Source organism: Schistocerca gregaria, chromosome 4 (assembly GCF_023897955.1).
Source record: "Schistocerca gregaria isolate iqSchGreg1 chromosome 4, iqSchGreg1.2, whole genome shotgun sequence".
In the NCBI taxonomy this organism is placed as follows: Eukaryota; Metazoa; Arthropoda; class Insecta; order Orthoptera; family Acrididae; genus Schistocerca; species Schistocerca gregaria.
The window spans coordinates 491,571,217-491,590,253 of record NC_064923.1 but is presented as its reverse complement, the minus strand read 5'-3'; the positions used below and the strand labels follow the sequence as shown (position 1 = coordinate 491,590,253).

Here is a 19,037-nt window from a genome sequence, read left to right as displayed (position 1 = left end):
CAATATTAGGACATTTTGCACAGAAATAACAAAAAATAGAATTAATGTAAATATATATTAGTGTTAGTAACCTATTTTCATTCAATTTTGTAATTATATTTCATTTTGTAAAAGAAAGACTCACTGTTTGCTGTAGTTCTGATTAATTGTATAAATTATCAGTTTTGAGCTAAATTATTTCATATAATATGGACAAGATACTTTTAAAAACTCACCAGCTAAAGAGAAAGTCTGTAAATGAACGTTTAATGCACACTTCTGGAACTTTCTATGGAGAAATTCTATATTATGATCGCAAAAATACGAAAACTTGTGAAAACTGTTTCATAGCCTAGTTTCGAAAGACGATTTGTATCAGGAAATATTGCTAAAAAAGATTTATTTACGTTTTGAAACACGATTTAAATCATTTTACATATAAATAGTTGTTCTAAATCACTCAAGAAATATCCAGAATCAAATGTCAAGATATTTCTGGAAACTTTGGTACAAATCTGGTGAAGGTTATCCAGAAGCTGGTAGAAAAATGTTATAAAATCTATTTGGAAATTATGCTTGTAAGAATTTATATGTACTGATCCTTTTACTTACTTTGGTCTGTACTAAAATTCGGTAATGTCTAATTTAGTTTTAAGTCACGAATTGCTATCGTATTGTAAACAAAACATTGTCAAAGACTCTCATTGTTTGGAAAGATATTAATACACCTAGGAGTTGTTAGTTGCCAGTTCGGATATGCAGTGCGGTTAGCTCTGAGAGTCAGTTGTTGAGTCTGTGAAGTCTGTCAGTTCTGTTTGTAAATAAACGTCTGTAATGAAGAATTACTTGTTGTCGTCAATATGAACTCAAGACCTTTGGCACGAAGCAGACACCTCCTAATGCAACATTTTAATTTGGTGTTGAGGAGCTGAAATGTTATAATTTGGTGCAGAAAGTCCTGGGACGTTATAATTTGGTTGAGGGAGCTGGGATGTTATAACTGGAATAGGAAGTTGCCTAAACCTATGGTCAATGATCTGTGATATGTATGTTTTCATTATACTCTGTAAGCTTCTGAAATCCAGAAATGGCACCACTGTCATTTACAGTTTCTGTTCATAGTAAAATTGGCAGTGCCAACTAGGTGACTGAAGTTTCAGCTGCTGAATATTTTCTCTACAGTATTGTTTATAAAGATAATTATGACAGCTCTATGTTTTGAAATCACACTTCTTGAACATACCACATGCTGTTTTACCTAGGTTTCTGGGTAACTGTGGGAGCAGCGTTCTGTGTTGAACAGCGCTGTTGCTGTTGTGGTCTTCAGTCCAGAACGTGGTTTGATGCAGCTCTCCATGCTACTCTATCATGTGCAAGCTGCTTCATCTCCCAGTACCTACTGTAACCCATATCATTCTGAATCTGCTTAGTGTATTCACCTCTTGGTCTCCCTCTACGATTTTTACCCTCCAAGCAGCTCAATACTAAACTGGTGATTCCTTGATGCCTCAGAACATGTCCTATCAACCGATCCCTTCTTCTAGTCAAGTTGTGGCACAAACTCCTTTTCTTCCCAATCCTATTCAGTACTTCCTCATTGGTTATGTGATCTACCCATCTGATCTTCAGCATTCTTCTGTAGCACCACATTTCGAAAGCTTCTATTCTCTTCTTGTTCTAACAATTTATCGTCCACGTTTCACTTCCATAGATGGCTACACTCCATACAAATACTTTCAAAAACGACTTCCTAACACTTAAGTCTATACTTAATGTTAACAAATTTCTCTTATTCAGAAATGCTTTTCTTTCCATTGCCAGTCTACATTTTATATTCTCTCTACTTCGACCATCATCAGTTATTTTGCTCCCCAAATAGCAAAACTCCTTTACTACTTTAAGTGTCTCATTTCCTAATCTAATGCTCTCAGCATCACACAGTTTAATACGACTACATTCCATTATCCTTATTTTGCTTTTGTCGATGTTCATCTTATATCCTCATTCAACTGCTCTTCCAGGTCCTTTGCTGTCTCAGACAGTATTACCTTAAAGTTTTTATTTCTTCTCCATGGATTTCAATTCCTACTATGAATTTTTCTTTTGTTTCCTTTACTGTTGCTCAATATACAGATTGAATAACATTGGGGATAAGCTACCACCATGTCTCATTCCCTTCCCAACCACTGCCTCCCTTTCATGTCCCTCGACTCTTATAACTGCCATCTGGTTTCTGTACAAATTGTAAATAGCCTTTCGCTCCCTGTATTTTACCCCTGACACCTTCAGAATTTGAAAGAGAGTATTCCAGTCAACATCTTCAAAAGCCTTCTTTAAGTCTACATAGGTTTGCCTTTCCTTGATCTATATTCTATTTTCTTAGAATATAGATCAAGGAAAGGCAAACCTATGTAGACTTAAAGAAGGCTTTTGAAGATGTTGACTGGAATACTCTCTTTCAAATTCTGAAGGTGTCAGGGGTAAAATACAGGGAGCGAAAGGCTATTTACAATTTGTACAGAAACCAGATGGCAGTTATAAGAGTCGAGGGACATGAAAGGGAGGCAGTGGTCAGTACTGCCTCACGTGTTCCAACATTTCTATGGAATCCAAACTGATCTTCCTCGAGGTCGACTTCTACCAGTTTCTTCATTTGTCTGTAAAGAATTCTTGTTAGTATTTTTCACCCGTGACTTATTAAACTGATAGTTCGGTAATTTTCCCATCTGTCAACGCCTGCTTTCTTTGGGATTGGAATTATTATATTCTTCTTGAAGTCTGAGGGTATTTCGCCTGTCTTTTACACCTTGCTCACCAGATGGTAGTTTTGTCAGGACTGGCTCTCCCAAGGCTATCAGTAGTTCTAATGGAATGTTGTCTACTCCTGGGGCCTTCTTTCGACTCCCTTTGCTTAGAACTGGGTTTCCACCTGAGCTCTTGATATTCATGCAAGTGGTTCTCTTTCTCCAAAGGTCTCTTTAATTTTCCTCTAGGCACTATCTATCTTACCCCTAGTGACATATGCCCCTACATCTTTACATTTGTCGTCTAGCCATCCCTGCTTAGCCATTTTGCACTTCCTGTCGATCTCATTTTTGAGACACTTGTATTCCTTTTTGCCTGCTTCATTTACTGCATTTTTATATTTTCTCCTTCCATCAAGTAAATTCAATTTATCTTCTGTTACCCAAGGATTTCTACTATCCCACGTCTTTTTACCTACTTGGGCCTCTGCTGCCTTCACTATTTCATCTCTCAAAGCTACCCATTCTTCTTCTACTGTATTTCTTTCCGCCATTCTTGTCAATTGTTCCCTAATGCTTTCCCTGAAACACTCTACAACCCCTGGTTCTGTCAGTTTATCCAGGCACCATCTCCTTCAATTCCCACCTTTTTGCAGTTTCTTCAGTTTTAATCTACAGTTCATAACCAATGGATTGTGGTTTGAGTACACATCTGCCCCTGGAAATGTCTTAACAGTTTAAATTCTGGTTCCTAAACCTCTGTCTTACCATTATATAATCTATCTGAGTCCTTCCAGTATCTTTAGGCCTCTTCCATGTATACAACCTTCTTTTATGATTCTTGAACCAAGTGTTAGCTATGATTAAGTTACATTCTGTGCAATATTCAACCAGGTGGTTTCCTCTTTCATTCCTTACTTCCATTCCATAGTCACCTACTATGTTTCCTTCTCTTCGTTTTCCTACTATCGAATCCCAGTCACCCCATGACTATTAAATTTCGCTTCCCTTCACTATCTGCATAAGTTGTATATCGCATCATACATTTCATCAATCTCTTCATCATCTGCGGAGCTAGTTGGCATATAAACTTGTACTACTGTGGTGGGGATGGTCTTCGTATCTATCTTGGCCACAATAATGCATTCACTATGCTGTTTCTAGTAGCTTACCCGCATTCCTATTTTTTTTATTCGTTATTAATCCTACTCCTGCATTACCCCTATTTGGTTTTGTATTTATAACCCTGTATTCACCTGACCAGAAGTCTTGTTCATCCTGCCACCGAACTTTACTAATTCCCACTATATCTAACTTTAACCTATCCATTTCCCTTTTTAAATTTTCTAACCTACCAGTCCAGTTAAGGGATCTGCATTCCACGCTCCACTCTGTAGAACGCCAGTTTTCTTTCTCTTGATAACTACATCCTCCCGAGTAGTCCCCGCCCGGAGATCCGAATGGGGGACTATCTTACTTCCGAAATATTTTACCCAAGAGGAAACCATCATCATTTAACCATATAGTAAAGCTGCATGCCCTCGGGAAAAATTACGGCTGTAGTTTCCCCTTGCTTTCAGCCGTTCGCAGTACCAACACAGCAGGCCGTTTTGGTTAGGGTTACAAGGCCAGATCAGTCAATCATCCAGACTATTGCCTCTCAACTACTGAAAAGGCTGCTGCCCCCTCCTCAGGAACCACATATTTGTCTGGCCTCTCAATAGATACCTCTCCGTTGTGGTTGCACCTATGGCACAGCTATCTGTATCGCTGAGGCACACGAGCCTCCACACCAATGGCGAGGTCCATAGTCCATGGGGAGAGGGAGCGCTATGCATTTAGAAATATTTTCTTTCGTTTCATTTACTTAATGGCTATCTGACAACTTCAATGTTTTTTGGTCATGGAGAAATTTCCTAAAGACTTCTGATAAGTTTGTTCCACTTATTTTCCTCAATTTTTATTACACATAATCTTCACCCGCAGTGGAAGCACAATAACTGTGCTGATAGCTGATTCAGCAGTGCTGCCAAGTGTATGTTACACTAATTCAGATCATCACTGAACCTCATTATGTTGATTCAAGTTTAGTATTACACAACATAGTGAGTTTGTAAAGTTCATTTGTTTTCTGAACTGAGATCAAAATATATCTCTCGTCAGTGAATTTATACACTCAGCCTTTTCAGTGTTTTAGTGAATGAATTCCACAATGGTGTTTAGATATGAATGCAAGCTTCAGTAGGCAGAGCAATTCAGCTGCCCCTATTTATAGGTTTCATACAACCCGCAATGCCTTCAAAGATCACTTGCAAGATTTTTATATTATCTCAATCGCTACGTGAAAACTATTTGTTTAACAGAAAAAAAGAAAAGGGCCTATTTGAAGAAAATTAAATGTAGTTAAATTTTGTAGTGGGTTAAGTTTTTGCTAGAGACCGTGGTTTTCAAGTTAACTAAGAAAAACGTACAAAGTTACCTTCTAACAAATTTAACTTGAATAAATCTAAAATGGTGGCCCCCAGCAAAAACATATTCCAGAACAAAATTTAACTACATTTAATTTCCTACGGAAAAGTCTTGTTGTTCTTTTCTGTATGAAAAATAGTTTGCGCTTAGTAAGCGAGAGAATATGAAAATCTCGCATGTGGTTTTTGAAGTCATTGTGTGTTGCATAATACCTGTCAGTAGGGACAACTGGGTCACCCCATGTATTAGCACTGCAGTAAGTGGATAGATTCACATAAAGTTGAAATAAGGCTGAAAATCGGTATTATATTTTCATAACATTTAATACATCACCAACAGAAAATGCATTTAATGGTAGTGAAATAATTTATACACAGAAATAGACATGAAGGTGTTAAATACTTATGGTATAGGTAGAAATAAAGCACTCATGTTAAAATGTATGTCTTTCACTCACATGCAGGTACAGACGGGCAGAATTCGTCATCACAGTTTACCTCCACCATCTGACATTCTTCCTCTAAAGAACACTGGATAGAATCACAAGGATTCCTACATTCACAATGTGGACACCTAGTTTCTGGATCCATTTCAAAGCCATAGTCACAACCCAGCCTACATGTAAGGCCCAGGCATGATATTTCTTCACGTAATGCTGCACAGTTTGTTGAGCCATTGTTCCTTCAGTGACAAAACAACAAAAAATGTATGCTTTTGGAAATGTAAGATGCAGTGTACACAATCACAATACTGCAGTGCCTGTGTTGTTTAGAATTACACTGCAATATGCCTTTGGACATACATGCATGCATGTCTGAAGGAACAGGTACTGCGGGCACTACAGCCATTATGAAATATGTCAAATGTATTCGTAGTTGCAAATATGGACGACCATCAGTTACTGCTATGCTTGGAACATTGCACTGTAATTCTGAACAACACAGGCACTGCAAAATGATATTTATTCAATGATACCATGCAAGCAACTTTCAATTAAAATGTCTCCCCTGAACAGGAATACACATAATGAATGTAAGAGCATAGGTTGTAGGCACATGGTTGATGACATATGGGAGTTGGGGTCTGACAGTGGAGCATACGCAGATATCCCAGTGCTCGTGCTTGTGATAAGTGGGAAATCCAGGTTTTGTCCTGGTCCAGCACAAATTTCCATTGTCATCACTCCATCATTGGTGGTTGTCCATATTTGTAACTATGAATACATTTCATGCAATGTAAATAATGCTATCAAAAGTAATGTACTATGCACCAAAGATTTTACCTAGATCTTAAGGCCTCATTAGGTGTTGAACCAGATGTTTCTTTCTCAAAAGAGTAAGCTTTTACTTCCACAAACAACCTATAAGAACAAATGTATTGTAATACAGGGATCCAGTGCAATGTTCAATGTAGTTAAGGACAGCACTGGAGAAGGCTTTTCTGGAGCAGTCCACAATGTTAGGGGGCTTTGTGCAATAAGAAAGCAAATAATTTTTAAAAAAGACAATAGAGAAAAATAGGGTGGCTAGTTCAGAATGTGAAAAATCGATCCATCCACATAGTCAGGTAGTATGAAGACACCACTCGAATGTATAAATTTCATCAGTGAAGATAGTGTATGAAAGAGATCTGTATGTTTTGTCAAAAACAATTATCATGTCCTGACCAGAGTATTGCTTGCTTATTAAGACGTTTATATAGTCTAGGTTAACAATGGAGAATTTTACTCGCAAATGCAGCCTTGAACAAAGATTCTTTTGTAATTTGGGTGGTAAAGGAACATATCATTGCCTCCAGTATGCAAAATGAATATAAAACATTTAATTTAAATAAATGTAAGTAGTTAATAGCTCTTTCCCCTTCACTGGACAGACCACTCTGATGCAAAATATATCGCAAGTTAACCCCCATCAGACCTATAAATGTCACTGTCAAAAGCTAAAAATTGATATTTTAAAAATGGTAGTACTAAGGGCATTCTGTCAAAATCAATTAAGCTTGGTCTAAGAACTATGGTATCTGTGAACAGTTTCTAGCAAAACGGAAACACAATCAGATATAATTGCTGCTGCAAGCAGTATTGCAACTTTAACAGGAACCACAAGAAGAAAAAAATATTCTTATATTGTTTACTTTGGGGGGTGGGGGGTGAGATGGGGAAGGAAAAATAAAATCAGAATGCTCTTGGAATAAATGACAACATTTTATGCCTAATAAGACAATTCATATTTGAAACAAAACTTCAGAGCTACATAAAACATTCTTTTATACAATAGCACAGAACTCAAACTGCGAGCACTCTGAGGGCGACATCAATGAGTCATACGGTGTACAGAGAACAATATGTATTTTGTGTTATTTTGGAAAATGAGTGCATCTTTGTGAGAAGCACATAATTGCAATCTAAATGTCTGTAGCTGTATGAATGTAGACTTAATCTGAAAATTAGTTTCAAATTTAGTATGATGAAATTATGAGCAATTTCTGTGTTTTTCTCATTGTTACAGACTGATTTAATTTCATTATTAAAGCTTAACCACTGTACATTCTCTCTCATAAAAAGAGCTGCACCTAAAACGACAAGAAACTGTGATCATTGTTGGCAAGCAGGTAGGTGGTACCGTACATATGAAATGATTACATGTTCAATTGGAAAGGACCCCCACGTACTGTGCTGCACAGAAACAAAATGTACATGCTAGTATGGTGTTGGGGTTCCTATGGCTGTGAATGCAAGCATCAAGACATGTGGCATGGAATCATACAGGTCTGAGATAGATGTAGTCATGTGATATTCCATCCCATGACACTTGCCCCTGACTGCTCACATCCTACAGACTGGAGGGTGGAGGTAGAGTCCTGAAGACATGCACTGAGATATCCCACGAATTCTCAATCGGGGAGAGATTGAGCAATGCCCTTGGCCATGGCAAATGTCAGAGTATCCACAGCTGCAAGGTATGCTTTGGAGGTGGCAGCAATGTGAGGACAAGAGTTGTCCTGTTGATATAGGACATTGGCATGGGTGTGCACGAGTGAGTGCCTGAGCTACTGCTTGTAGGACCTCATCCATGTAATGTGCATCTGTCATGGAGCCCATTAGGGACACCAACAATGAATTGGAGTGCTCCCACAGTGTTATACCATGCTGGTTAAATGTGTGATGCCACAAGCTACTCTTTGGGGCGCTCTCCACTGCACCTCCTGACACCGACTCAGTGAATGTTGCCTCCTAGAAGGAAGTGGGACTCTTCATTAAAGATAGCCTGCTGCCAGTGTGCACAGTCCCATTTTCATCGAAATCGAAACTAGGCATGTTGGGCACAATGCTGTGGGGAGAGGCAGAGCATGAGGGGGGGGGGGGGGGGGGTTGAATGGCAGGTATCTTAACAGCCAAGTGTGCAGCGAGCCTTGTGTCATGCTGCCGCCTGCCAGAGGTACTGACACTTATCAGATGTTGCATCGGAGGCAGGACAGTCCATTGAATGAAACTTATCAATGCCATCTGATCTGCTTGCATGTGACGGACAACCCTTCGGTGTTCCCTCCTTACAGTGCTTGTCTGACATTCAGATCCTACATGCCGTATTTACATGCTTTCTTGTATCCATCACCACCAACAACAGGCAATGGTGTCTGTATGATCACAGTGATGTGCAATATGATACTAGGACCATCCGACCTCCCACAGACTCTCAATGCCATGCTTATTGAACTTAAATGTCAAATCAAAAGCACAAGAAAGTTAATTTATTGATTTAGTACAAAATATATATTGTCATCACAGCTGTAAACAATGCTAATGAAAAGCAAAGACAACACAATAAACATAATTAATGTTTTAATCATAGCAATATCTTCTTTAGGTCAAATGAGAAACTAAAGTGCAATTATTTTCTTATAGTACACTGAAATTTTTACAGCAAGAACACTATGAACAGCATGGGTTCATGGATTCACATACCTTGAATGGGGTATTTCTGAACCAAATTCATCCACACACCAACATTCTTCTCTGCCATTATGCAATGAACACTGCATTGCCTCATATGAACCATTTTGATGGCATCTAGGAGCAGGTAATGCAAGACTCATACCTTCTCTTGTTCCTTCCATTTTATCATTGAAGTCACGCAAGTATTCACACACTGAAGAAAAGTAATCAATACGTCAATTGTTCCCATTTCTTGCCATTCACAGTGTCATCAATGAAACATTATGAAAATGCCAATTATTTTTATGAAAATTTAGTTAATGTAAGCAATAGATACATGTTTGTTGCCGTTTCCATAAGTGAGTGACTGGCTCCTTTCACAAGCCAGCAAGCCACAATGGTAAAGAGATACTAAGACAATATGGCTGCCCTTAATATTAAACAAAACTTGCCCCTTACTGTAGCTGATAATGTGGTGAGGAGGAAAATGTATGTGTCTAACTGACTTCTACATTCATCTGTTTTGCTGAAACTTGCCTAGTATTAGGATACACAGATATAAATCATTTTACACTTATGCATCTAAATCACAATTATCACGTAATGTTATAAGACATCTGAATCTTACAATGTTGTAGTAGATATGGGTCTTAATAAATAAATCCCAGTAAGAAAAACTTATGAAATGACAGACTTGTGAAATCTTTCGTAATGAATAACATGGATTTAGAAAGACGTCAGCAAGAACTGCCATTTATGAGAGCATCAACTGCATACTAAGCCGGAAAGACAAGAAACAGGAATCAACAGGATTATTAATTGACTTATGAAAGCATTTGACATGCTGCATCATAAAATTCTGCTGTCAAAGCTTGAAAAATGTGATTTCGAGGACCAACCAAGAAATGAATCAGTTCCTTCCTGAGCAACTGTAAGCAAGCAATGTGCATTAAACACACAGGTGTGACCTAAAATCTATCTATGAACACTTGTCAGGCTGCAAACAACTGAACGTGGTGTACCCCAAGGGTCAGTAATGGGACCCAGCCCTTCTGTACCTTTTATACAGGACACACAACAATCCTCTTAAAAAAATAATACTAAAATTCCACAAGGCTGCAAATAAGGATATGTTTATCCCATATGTGATTATCAACAATGAATCAGCTGGTAATAGCAGGGAAACCAAAGTCTTAGGACTACGGCTGCAAAGCAGTGTAAAATGGAATAAATGTATTGAATACCTTAATGAAAAATTGAGCAGGACGTGCTACTGTCTTTGCTAACTAAAATCCTGCTCTACAGAGAAATGCTCATGAATACATATCATGCCCAATTTAATTATTGCCTGGAATATAGGGTCACTTTCTGGGAAAAGAAAAAAAAAAACACTAAAGCAGCTGCTAGCACTTTCAAGCTGCACAGAAGAGCCATTAAAATAATGTTTGGATGCAAACCTAAGGAACACATAAGACCCTTTTTTAAGGTCACTGGTACTCCTCCTTTATCAAGTATTTACAATGTGGAAAAACCATTTCTCTTTAAAATAAATGTAATAGGTAAGGACTGATAAAAAAGGTCATGATTACTTTACCAGACAAAACGAAAACTTGTATACGACCCACATATCCCTCCCATCCCCGGACCAAAGCAGTATTTTCCACTTTGTATCAAACATCCCAAAAACATAAAAGCAATTACTGAGGTCACAATGTTTGGCAAATCTTTAATGGTATATTTATAATATCACTGCTTTTAATCAATTGAAGAATTTTCAACTTTATGAAGTGTGTTACATAAATATTTAATGAATGAAGTATATTATTGTACTTTTAAATAAGTATGCTTAGAAGTCACTTTCACCTGTACATTTACAAACTGACTTGCCCATGTTTTATGCATAATCTGCTTTGTAGACAACAGGACCAACAAAATACAATAGCACAAGTTCAGATTGTGCAATGACATTGGCTGTGGCTTTGTTCAAGAAAGAACTCCAGAAAATAATCTCAAGGGATTTAAAAAACCACATAACAATTTACCAGAAGGGAGGAAGATTTTCCATCAACAGTGGTACAATCAGAGATGGAACACTGTCTTAATGGGCAATTACGAGTGAAATGAATAAAGAAACTGATCACAATGTTTCAAATGAACCATCCAGGCACTTGGATGACATGATTTGGAGTAACTACAGTGCCCTGAATTTTGATAAAAAATTGAAGTCCACTTCTCACACATATGAATACAGTGTCTTAATGAGAAATCATTTTCAATTTAACCAACGTAAGGTCATAGAAAAAGAAAACCATGATATGGTAAGTATAATCTATTTTATGTTAGACTATGTCAGATTCTTTAGCTGCACATAGCTTTTTGGGCTGTCATGTTATTTAAATAAACAGTTGTATTGGCTGCAGTTAACTCACAATAATGCTAAGAGAATTCAGCCTTCACCAAGAATAAACCTGGAAGACTCATTTTTGGAGGAATTCATTACAAAAGGAACAGTGAAATAGCTTGGTTGTAATGAGGATATAACAATTTACAGATTGACGATAGGGGATAGTGAAAAGTTGTTGAAGACCAATGTGACTTTACTGATATGAAATATGTATGAGTGTCCCGGGATGATTGGTCAATGTTCAGGGATATGGCAGGAGAGATCATTAAAAGCAAAAGAGGCTCTAAAATATATACATTAGGATGAGCATTTATTCATCTTCAATACTTTGAAAAAAAAAAATCTTTCATAATGCAAGCTCTTTGCTTTCCATATTTTGAGAGGCCTCACTGACCAGAGACTGGCTACGTGTAAATGAGTTGTGTTGTATGGACGTGTGTGTGTTTCCTACTTTATAAGGAGGCCTTTTGACCAAAAGCTCAAATGTGTAATAGTCTGTGGCACCCATAGGTCACATTGACCACACGAATTACAATCTATGGAACATTAATTCCCCTGACGAGCTTCCATGTTTAATTCAGTCTGCCTTTGTACTTCATGCAGTGTTCATGTGTACCAGCCTTTATGGTAAAATATATGTGTATATAGAAAACTTTTGAACTGTTTATTACATATGTTATGATCCGTATCCAGAATCCCATACTGGTGACCCCAGACAAGAAGTTCTACATCTTCTGTGACTTCTGTGCTGGTCGTATAGAATCAACAGGTTTCACGCCCGACACCATGGCTACATCACCGAACATTCTTTACGAAGATTTGGAGGCCCAGCTCTTACAACCAGGCCAACACAACCTTCCGCCGTCAGTTATTTTGCAGCTAACTGACAATGATCTACGATCTTCAATGAAGATAACCTCTACTTTAGCAACTCCACAGTGACAGAGTGTTACACAGTTACCTCAAACAATGGACTCAGGCTTTGTTTCGCCGGATTATGTACAACAACAGTGAAATGTATGATCTACTAAGTAGTGTGACAATCGATCACTCGTACAAAGTTAAAAGGGACCAAAATTCGCACACGTGCTTTGATCCTTTATGCGCCATGACGTCAGTTACAGTAGTGGCATGTGCAACGCCACCATTTGTGTAAAACGCACATGCAGTCAACTATTACCAAGCTACGCCAGCCTCGCCTTCTCAAAAATCAGTGGCAGACATTTTTATGCATCCAGTTCGACACAACAAACAACCGATCGGTGACCCAGTTTCGCGACCACGTGGGTACAAGGGCAACCAACATAGCCTCTTCACCGCAACGTTGTACTATGATAGACTGCCAACAGGTTTCACCAGTGTTTTATGGTCCTACCACGAAGAGTGCATAGCCAGTATGTGCAGAAAACTCTCGTTGTTGCCACTGTAAGCTCCAGGCCACCCCCTCCCCCTCCTCATCCTAGTTCCGGTCCAGTTTTCAGGTCCTCATTACGTGCCGCTCGCCTGTTCATTCTTGTAGTACTGACCGTGCCTGCCACCTCTCTGTTTTCGGGCGTCTTCAAAGACATCACAACCAGCCATTGTTCAGGACAGGTGTGCTAGTAACATTTCCGCTCTGGTGATGCCAGATCCCAGCATGAACTCTTGTGCAGCGGGACTGCAGGCCTTTCCCTATAGGAGGACAATCCAGTTTCATGGTTTGCTCTGGTGGAGCACATCTTCGAGCTGCATCAAGTGACTGATGACAACTCCAAGTTCTTATGTTTGGTCACACACCTTCACAACCACTCGGATTTATTTTGTGACCTCCTACTTTCGCATCCAAGGCCATCGAAGTAAGAGTTTGCCAAGAAAACGATGCTCACCACAGGAGTTGATAACCAAGATTCTATATGAGGAGCACATGGGGGAATGCACTCTGTCAGAACTTTGGTGCCACCTCAGGTTACTTGTGAGTGAACACACGATGCCAGATGTCACTCAGTGGGCAGTATGGTCTACCAACTTACCTAATGAACTACAGATACATCTACTGCTGCACTCTTACGAGTCTATCGGTTCTTGCCTACGCATAGCAGATCAGCTGTATGCGCTCCTGCACCCGAAACACCCAGCTCACCCCCCATCGCTGTGTGGCACTACGGCTCCTGTTACCAGCCGTCTGCAGGCAGGGGCAGGGCCCATTCCGCTTCAACGCTCTCTCCTCTTTCCAAGCACTCAAGACTCGCCCACACTCCACACGTCCCGGTTTATGTCCCAGAACAGATCAACGAGGGGCAAGCCTCCCCTGCTATCACAGTCACCGCCACTGCCACATCTGGCTCATCTGTACTTTTGGTACCACAAGATTTTTGGAGCTGAGGCCAAGAAGTGCAGATTACTTTTCCAATACCCAAATGCCGACTGCAGGAACTAAGTGATGCCGAGTTCTGTGGGGAACTTCACAGGAGTCCCCTAACATTGCACTCCAACCACTCATCCCCTCGGCCGAGCGGTCATTTATACGTGACAGACATTTCATCGCAGTTTGTCTACCTAACTGACACTGGCATTGATGTGTCTATCATACCTCGATTGTTGGTTCCTACTGGCTTTTCACCGATGAAGTCTCTCCTACGAGCTGTCAATGCATCGACGTTACAAACTGTCGGTTCTGTGAAAGTGATGATGCACCTATCCCCTTCTCTGCATTTCCCATAGACCTTCTACACTGTCGACATCGACAAACCAATTCTCAGTATGGATTGTTTGTCCCATTGCAAGCTCTCCCCGAATGTAGTCCAGTGTTCAGTGTTACACCACTCAGATACCGTGTTCTGGCACCCATAATCCTCATTCCGTTTCCGCTGCAAAATGGGATTTAGTTCGCGAGTGTTCCGCCCTCATGCGTCACTAACCTACTTTCAGAATATGACTCAGTGGTGCACCTCCACTGGGAGAACGATAAGCTGAAACACTGCATTGCTCACACTTACAACGAGCTCACTGGGCCCGCACCTTGCTGTTGAAACTGCAATCCGCAGTTCCTTCACCAGATTGAACTTCATTGCCAAGCATCAGTTCAAACACTCATCAGGTTAGTTAAAAAACATCCATTGCTGTGTGACAATTCGCATTCAGTGCCCTCTGCACCTTCGCATGCCGACCCGACAGGGATGGAGCTTCCGGTCGCGTGCCTGCCACCTCACACCATTCACGCTAATGTGACACCCACACGACACCCCCCCCCCCTCCCCCCTCTCAGGTCTCATAGGGCATTCTCTCTACTGCGGGAGGTGGGCTGAGTGGCTCAATAGGTCACTTTGATCACACAAATTACAGTGTTCATGTGTATCAGTCTTTATGGTAAAATATATGTGTACATAGAAAACTTGAGAACTGTTTATTACGTATATTACGATCCATATCCAAAATCCCATAAGTCTATTTGTTGTGCCTGTTTGCAACTCAACATATCCTCTATATAGTGAGCAGCAATTTATCCTTTTCATAATACTATTGTTATTCCATTCTAGATTTTCCATTGTTAAATTTAATGTGTAAATTTTCTGTCATTGGTAATACTATTATTTGGTAATGAAATTTGGTTAACAACTGGATTAAATGCACTTGCAAAATGCTAGAAATAATTTCTAAGTTATGTAAGTCTACGAATTTAAAAAAAAAAAAGGTCTAATCTTATTTAACATGGCATATGACAGCATCAATACTTACCTAATCTGATTTGAGCATGTTCTTAACATGGGGTAAGATAACATACCGTTTAAATTATAACTACTGTTCTTATACTTAACTTACATCATAGCAATTTACTGAGAAAAAGGATATGTAGCAAAACATGAAACTTACTTGTCTGTGGCCGTTCTTCTGGTACTGGAGTACTCATACATACTGCACCACAAATATCACTGAAACAGCATCTGCCGTATTCTTCACAATCATTATCTGCCTGACATGGCATTAACTTTTCACAATTTTCTTCTGGTTCTGATATGCATACATCCAGTTGTATTTGTTCTAAAAGAGAACACGAGTAATATAACAAGCGTTGACACACAAATCAAAAACCATAAAATCCACACAAGAAAAATTATTAGTTTTCTTGTAAAGTGAGTAACATATTCTCAACATTATCCGTAACTGACTTCCAAGATTGAGTCAATTACAGAATGATTCTTTCACTAGCAAATGAAGTTTGCATTCTTCTGAAACTTCTTGTAAGAGTAACATTGTGTGGTCGACAGGGACTAAAATCTGGAATCTTGGACTTTACTGTTTAATCTTACTGACCAGGCTATGCAGGCAATTTATGCAAAGTCTACTCAAAAAGTTTTGAGACTTATTTTATTCCTTGTGTATAAGGGATGGCAGTGTAGTAACTAAGGTGATAGCTCGAACTATTAACTGTAAACAAAAAAATACACACTCAAACAATTACTAGTGAGCAGGTATTGTTATGTAGTGGGCATGCAGCTGTAGTGTGTTAATACTATTATGTCATAAATCGCAATGGAGCAACACCTCTAAATCAAGTATTCAAGACATTCTTTAGAAAGTTTGTGTGAAGTTTATCCTGCACATCTTGATTCCTTAACAAAAATGATGATGCTTGAATGCCTGCTATAACTTGACTGTACTGCAAAATGTGGACAATTATTTTCTGGAAAAATTCATAACAGGTGACAAGATTTGGCATTATCAATATGAATCTAACACTAACAATGAAGTGCAGAAATTCATGTGAAGGGTCATTAACTGATACTCGAGCCAATGTGATGTGGGAATTAAACAATATCACAAAGAATGACTTTTCTGACTGTTTCATATGATCATATGAATGTTTTGTGTGTTGTACTCAACTGGGGGATACTATATAGAATATCTGAAGCATTTAAACCACTATGTTATCTTTTCTATAGTTTTTTTTTACTAAGTCAGCCCTGAAATGTTTTGGACTGACAGGATACATACCACTCCTGAGAAGATGAGTGGCGGGGGGGGGGGGGGGGGGGGGGTGCACGTTTTGGAGTTACAGAAAACATTAATCTAAGTTAATGACAAATTTTATTTGATAATGACTGGGTAAGAATGGAGATGAGGGACATTTATGGGTGCAATATCATAGCAGCATGACAAATCAGATGAAAAAGCTACCAATTATGCTCACTAGGTGCAATTTCTGTCTATGAACATAACATACCTGAATTGTTGATAGTTAACGTCAGAAAAGATGATCAAATTCCTGTATACTAAAGCCACACCTTCCTTGTCAAACCAAAGGTTTTGATCATTTAAGATTAACTTCTATACATTGTTGCTATGTTTTCAGAGTTTCACTCCCCAATGCTCTTTCTCAATTTTTCTGAACTTCATTTCCTAATATTAGTAGAAATTCTGGAAAAAGACTGATCAGTGTTGCCCTGAATGAGAGCATTTATGTAGGTTAAAGAGAAAATGCTTAAAATGAGAAATTAGTTCACTAGTGTATGTATGAATCTCACAATCCAGAAGATATATTGCTTGTTTGATGCACTATAGGATGCGAACTTTAGACAGGACACTGCACACAATCAAGGAGACTAACCATAAATACAATAACTATGAAGGCACACACTTGATCATCAGTAGTCAGCTTTGGTTGGCTTACTATGAGTTTTTTTAGGATATATCAGGAGGACATGGCGAACCACTTGATAGTATATGCACAACTGTCTTGAAATCATTCAATAGTGCAATGCATTTTCCTTAGTCGTCACTGTACTTGTTTTCTCTGTCACTGAATATTTCTGATAATGGCCTCAGGAGGCGAAGTGCAATAATATCGTGATCGAGTTATACCTGATGATGCCAATGCAGTTGCTTTTGTATCCTGCAAGATATAAGCAAACACTGTCCATACCATTCTCCAAACAAGAACCCCCACAAAGCAATGCTTAGATTAAGTCTACAGTCATTAAATGCCAAAGGATACACTGAAGAAAGTGAAGGTTATATTCGGAGTTCATATCTGCCACAGCAGAAGATGCAAGCCAATATGTATGCAAATACATCTAAGTCCATCAACAGCAGATTATGAGCTGTCCAACAAGAAAAGTACACAGTGAAGTCATCAACACTGGACTAGTACGGCATGTACCAAACAACTCCATACAGTAAATTGATCTGCTCTGGCATATATTACTGTGAACTTTATAGGCTGCTAGATACCAGAGGAGGTCTGCAGTAGGCTACAGTGTTGCCTCTGCTGGGCTCTGCCTCCTAGACACAGGGTGACAATTTCTGAACAGTCTGCATAAGCACATTCAAACTGCATAGTTGGCGGAGAGGCATGATGGGAATTAGTGTGCACATGCATAGTTTCTTTTAGCGAAGAAGTCCACTTAATTTGTATGGGTTCATCAATAAGCAAAATGGGTGCATTTGGGGGACTGAATTTGCATTTCACGATCAAGAAGTCTCCTTACCCTCAACAGGTGACTGTGGTGTGCAGTGTCCAGTCACGGAATAAGAGGTGTGATATTCCTTGATGTCATGGTGACTACCAAATGTGAAGATTCTGGAAGATGATTTCATCCTCATTATCCAAAGTGATCATTATTTCGACAAGATGTGTTCATGCAAGGTGAAGCTTGACCCCATCGAAGCAGGAGAGAGATGTCCTAGAGGACCACTTTGGGAACTACATTCTGGTTCTGGGGTACCCAAAGACCATGACATGGGCCTTGATTGGCTGTCATATTCTCCACATGTGAACACATATGACTTCTTTTTGTGGGGCTACATTAAAGACAAGGTGTACAGCCAGAACCCCAAAACCACTGCTGAGCTGAAAAAAACCATTCAGGACATCATCGACAGCATCGAAGTTCCAACACTGCAGTGGGTCATGCAGTATTTCATTATTCATCTGTGCCACATCATTGCCAATGATGACAGGCATATCGAACATGTCATAACCTAAAGCAAAAAAGCACGAACCTAAGCAAAGAAGGGAAAGCAGAAAGGTGGAAGGAGTATATAGAGGGTCTATACAAGGGCGATGTCCTTGGGGGCAATGTTACAGAAAGGGAAGAGGATGTAGATGAAGATAAAATGGGAGATATGATACTGCGTGAAGAGTTTGACAGAGCACTGAAAGACCTGAGTCGAAACAAGGCCCCGGGAGTAGACAACATTCCATTGGAACGACTGACGGCCTTGGGAGAGCCAGTCCTGACAAAACTCTACCATCTGGTGAGCAAGATGTATGAAATAGGCGAAATACCCTCAGACTTCAAGAAGAATATAATAATTCCAATCCCAAAGAAAGCAGGTGTTGACAGATGTGAAAATTACCGAACAATCAGTTTAATAAGCCACAGCTGCAAAATACTAACATGAATTCTTTACAGACGAATGGAAAAACTAGTAGAAGCCGACCTCGGGGAAGATCAGTTTGGATTCCGTAGAAACACTGGAACACGTGAGGCAATACTGACCTTACGACTTATCTTAGAAGAAAGATTAA

General features: G+C 39.3%; 1 protein-coding gene across 9 annotated transcripts in view; it reads right to left on the bottom strand.

The window, feature by feature from the left end:
• Positions 1-19,037, bottom strand: part of LOC126365820 (balbiani ring protein 3-like) — a 282,987-nt gene that overhangs the window by 35,869 nt on the left and 228,081 nt on the right. For all 9 annotated transcript variants that reach the window (XM_050008419.1, XM_050008425.1, XM_050008422.1 and 6 more), the window contains 3 exons: positions 15,380-15,547; positions 9,157-9,340; positions 5,650-5,873 (listed from right to left, as the gene is read on the bottom strand). In XM_050008419.1, the coding sequence (XP_049864376.1) occupies positions 5,650-5,873; positions 9,157-9,340; positions 15,380-15,547 (576 nt within the window). The remainder of the gene's footprint in view (positions 1-5,649; positions 5,874-9,156; positions 9,341-15,379; positions 15,548-19,037) is intronic.